The sequence below is a fragment of the Herpailurus yagouaroundi genome, unplaced genomic scaffold (genome assembly GCF_014898765.1).
Source record: "Herpailurus yagouaroundi ecotype Mexico unplaced genomic scaffold, PumYag 191, whole genome shotgun sequence".
NCBI lineage: Eukaryota > Metazoa > Chordata > Mammalia > Carnivora > Felidae > Herpailurus > Herpailurus yagouaroundi.
In genome coordinates, this window is record NW_024412422.1 from 9,035,529 (window position 1) to 9,038,742 (window position 3,214).

Sequence of the window (3,214 nt, forward strand, 5' to 3'; positions counted from 1 at the left end):
CCCCCCCCCCCCCCCCCGGCGCACCGAGTGTCGGGGGCCTAGATCGTGTGTGCGGCACAACATGGCGGGATTAAAAACCAAACGCAGCTGGAGTGATGCGGGGTATGACTCCACTTAATGGGCAAACCGAAACCAGGTTTTTTTCCCCGTTTCCAAGCGGTCTGATCTAGGACATTTTTCAAAGCCTCCTCTCGAATGAAGTGGTGGGTTCCGTTGACGTGACTGGCTTAATTTGCTGCCTTTGGTTGCCAGAGGCTGCCATCAGGTGAAGTGAAAACCCACGTTTCTCCCTCCCTCTCTCTCTCTCTCCTTCCTTCAGATCACCCAATTAAAGATTGAGAATAATCCCTTCGCCAAAGGATTCCGGGGCAGTGACGACATGGACCTACACAGAATGTCAAGAATGCAAAGGTAAGAACCTGGAAGTCTGGGCTCCTTTGTCCCCACCGAGAAAAGGGGGAAGCGGCCACCCACGGCTTAACCCTTAAAGGATGGCACAGCCTGGGGGGAGGGGCGTGTGCCCCCTTGGGGGGGGCAGGACGGGGAGGAGGCGCCAGGGAACTTGATGTTGCGAGAACTTTCTCTCCCCTCTTTCTTTGCTGTCGCCCACCTTCCCGTGAAGTCAGTCCTTCCTCTTTCTTCCCATAAGTCACAGCCGATGAATGATTTTCTTTTTGGCAACAGCTCTCCGTAAATGAAAGGGAAGTTAATGACTTGATTTCCTGGGGGTGAAATACAGACAAACCTGACACCATGTGGTGGTCCGGGGCACTGGGGGGATTGGAAGCTGGTGATAAAAATTGCTCGGTATTTTTACATATCCTGTGGTCACGGTCGCTGATATGATGAATAGAAGGGGCTATAGCAAATGTACATAGTGGGAATTTGGTCTGATTTGAAAGGGTTGTACAAGCCTTGCCAAGTTTCTCAAACGTTCTCTTACCTCATGATACGCTTCCAAAATAACTTACCATATGGCGAGGGAATTAGAAATACATCTTGATTCCTTTGACCAGGAAGGGGTTTCTGTCCCCGCCCCCCCCCCCCCCCGCTGCACCCCTTCTGGTGGGTTTAGTGTTTCAAAATAAAATGAGGTCATTTAGGAAGTTTTTCCTTATCCTCTGTGGAAGACACGAGAAGGGTGAGTCAGGCAGATGGACGGACAAACCCATTCAAAGAAACAGAAGGGATCTAAGAAAGGGAGAGGGAAAACCCACAGCGCTGGGGTTTTAACATGCGTTTGGAAATACGTGCCACGGAAACCGTGTTTAGCTGGTGGGGTCACCTGCTGTGATTTTGCACGCTTTTAAAAAGTGAGTAACACCGATACCTTCAGATGCGCACACGTCCACCCCGCTTTATCATTGGGGTCCTTCACGATCGCGGGGGTAGTGAGATTTTTTGTGGTTGTGGCTAAGAGAACCCAGTTCTTAAATTGTTAGAAAACGTTGGCGTCGAGTGTCTGCATTTTGGAAATCGGAGTTGGGTGAAGTCCACGGTCAGTGGAAAAGTTGACAGCACCTCATAAGGCCGGGAGGGGTCAACCTGTTTGTGGCCCTGGGCGCACGGCGACCACACTCCCTCGCCATCCTGTCGGCTTCCTTTAAGGCGTTGTAGCCTTTGATGGAGTCTCACCTCAGGCCTGAAGGTGAGGCTCTAGGCCGGGCGGGTAGGGACTGGATGTGAGCCACCCCGCTCCGGCCTGCACACCAAGGGTTCTTCCCTCACATCTTCCCTCCTTCCCGCAAAGTCAAGAGCAGATGGGATGATGGACTGAAGGTGTTGCAAATCACCCCCTCACACGCACCCAGCCACCGGGTCCCGTCGATGCAGCCTTCTTAACATGTGTCCAAATTCACCCCCCCCCCCCGGTCTCCTGCCAGGCTCTCGGTTCCAGCAGCCACAGCCTCCTGAGTTGTTTAGACCCTTCTAGGACATTCTTCAGGCAGCTGCCAAAGACATCTGTGTAAAACACGAATCAGACGAGGTTACTCCACAGCCTAGAACACTCCCGGGCTTCCTGATGCCCTCAGGATGAGGTCGTCCAGACTCCTCGTGGAGGGCCGCGCCCTTCCTGTCCGACCTGGCCACTCCTCCCTAGCTCTGTCCCCCCCCCAGTGCCCCCCCCCCCGCACTGTCTCAATCTTGCGGAAGGGGATGCTCGACACCTGTATTCTTCCCATTATTTTTGGCCCCTCGAACAGCACGTCTGGTCTGCCTCGGGCTTTCTCCCTTCCTCCCCACTTGACCCTCTCCCGCCCATCACTAGGTCTCCTTGGAGCTGCCCCTTCCTCCAAGAGGTGTCCCCTGGCCACAGACCGTGTATGTCTGTCCCCAGGACCCCTCACCGCTTTCCTGTGTCGGGCCAGGGCCCTGCGCTTTGGAAGCTGATTGGCTGGATGATAGACGTGGAAGGAGAGACAAGTGGGGAAGCACAGATGTCTGAGAGCTTCACTGTCAGTGACCCCAGGGGACTCTCAGCCCAAGAACCGCGTGCGTCTTTGTGGCCATGTTAGGAGCCGCACCGGGGAACCAGGCTGGGAGAGTGGACACGGTCATGGGCCCGGTACTGTGGACGTGGTGCCTGAGAAGGAGACAGAGTAGGGCAGGGCGGGTCCAACAGAAGGCTTTGGGAGTCGGACGAACCCACCCGGGTTCGATCCTCACTCTGCATTTATCAGCATGCGCCCTCAGGCGAGTGACTTAACCTCGCAGAGCCTCCGTGTCTTCGTCTGTAAAATGGGTGTAAATAAATACAGCTTCCATTTTCCAGGGTTCTTGTAAGTGTTACATGAGAGGCTGTCAGCAGGGTCCTTGGTTCTTAGTCCACGCTCGATACAACGTATCTGATTTGGGGGAAGACTCGCCATTACTCCCAGTTTTGCCCTCGTTAAGCAGTTATTCTGGGCTGTGGTCCCAACTCCCAGTGACACGTGGGGAAGATGGCTGTCCGGAGTCGGCTGTGATAATAGCCAGGCCGGAACGGCAGGCTCCCTGTTCGTCTTGTAATCCTGTTTCCTGTCCCCTGCACACCCGGTGACAGCTGGCTTGGGGTGGGGGGTGGGGGGGGGGAAAGCAGGAGGAATGACATTTCCTCTAATTCCAGCAGTTGGAAGAAGGGAGAGGGCCGGACATTGACTCACAGTTAGCCCGCATAAATATCGTCCGTGTTCGCTTGGCAAATGTCTGGGCACTCACCCCGCTGTCTCTTCTC

General features: G+C 54.7%; 1 protein-coding gene across 5 annotated transcripts in view; it reads left to right on the forward strand.

Annotated features, from left to right (window-relative positions):
- The window catches only part of TBX5 (T-box transcription factor 5), a 58,601-nt gene extending 58,164 nt beyond the window's left edge, over nucleotides 1–437 (forward strand). For all 5 annotated transcript variants that reach the window (XM_040443805.1, XM_040443803.1, XM_040443800.1 and 2 more), the window contains one exon: nucleotides 320–437. In XM_040443805.1, the coding sequence (XP_040299739.1) occupies nucleotides 320–415 (96 nt within the window). In that variant the 3' untranslated portion in view covers nucleotides 416–437. The remainder of the gene's footprint in view (nucleotides 1–319) is intronic.
- The last annotated feature ends 2,777 nt before the right edge of the window (nucleotides 438–3,214 follow it).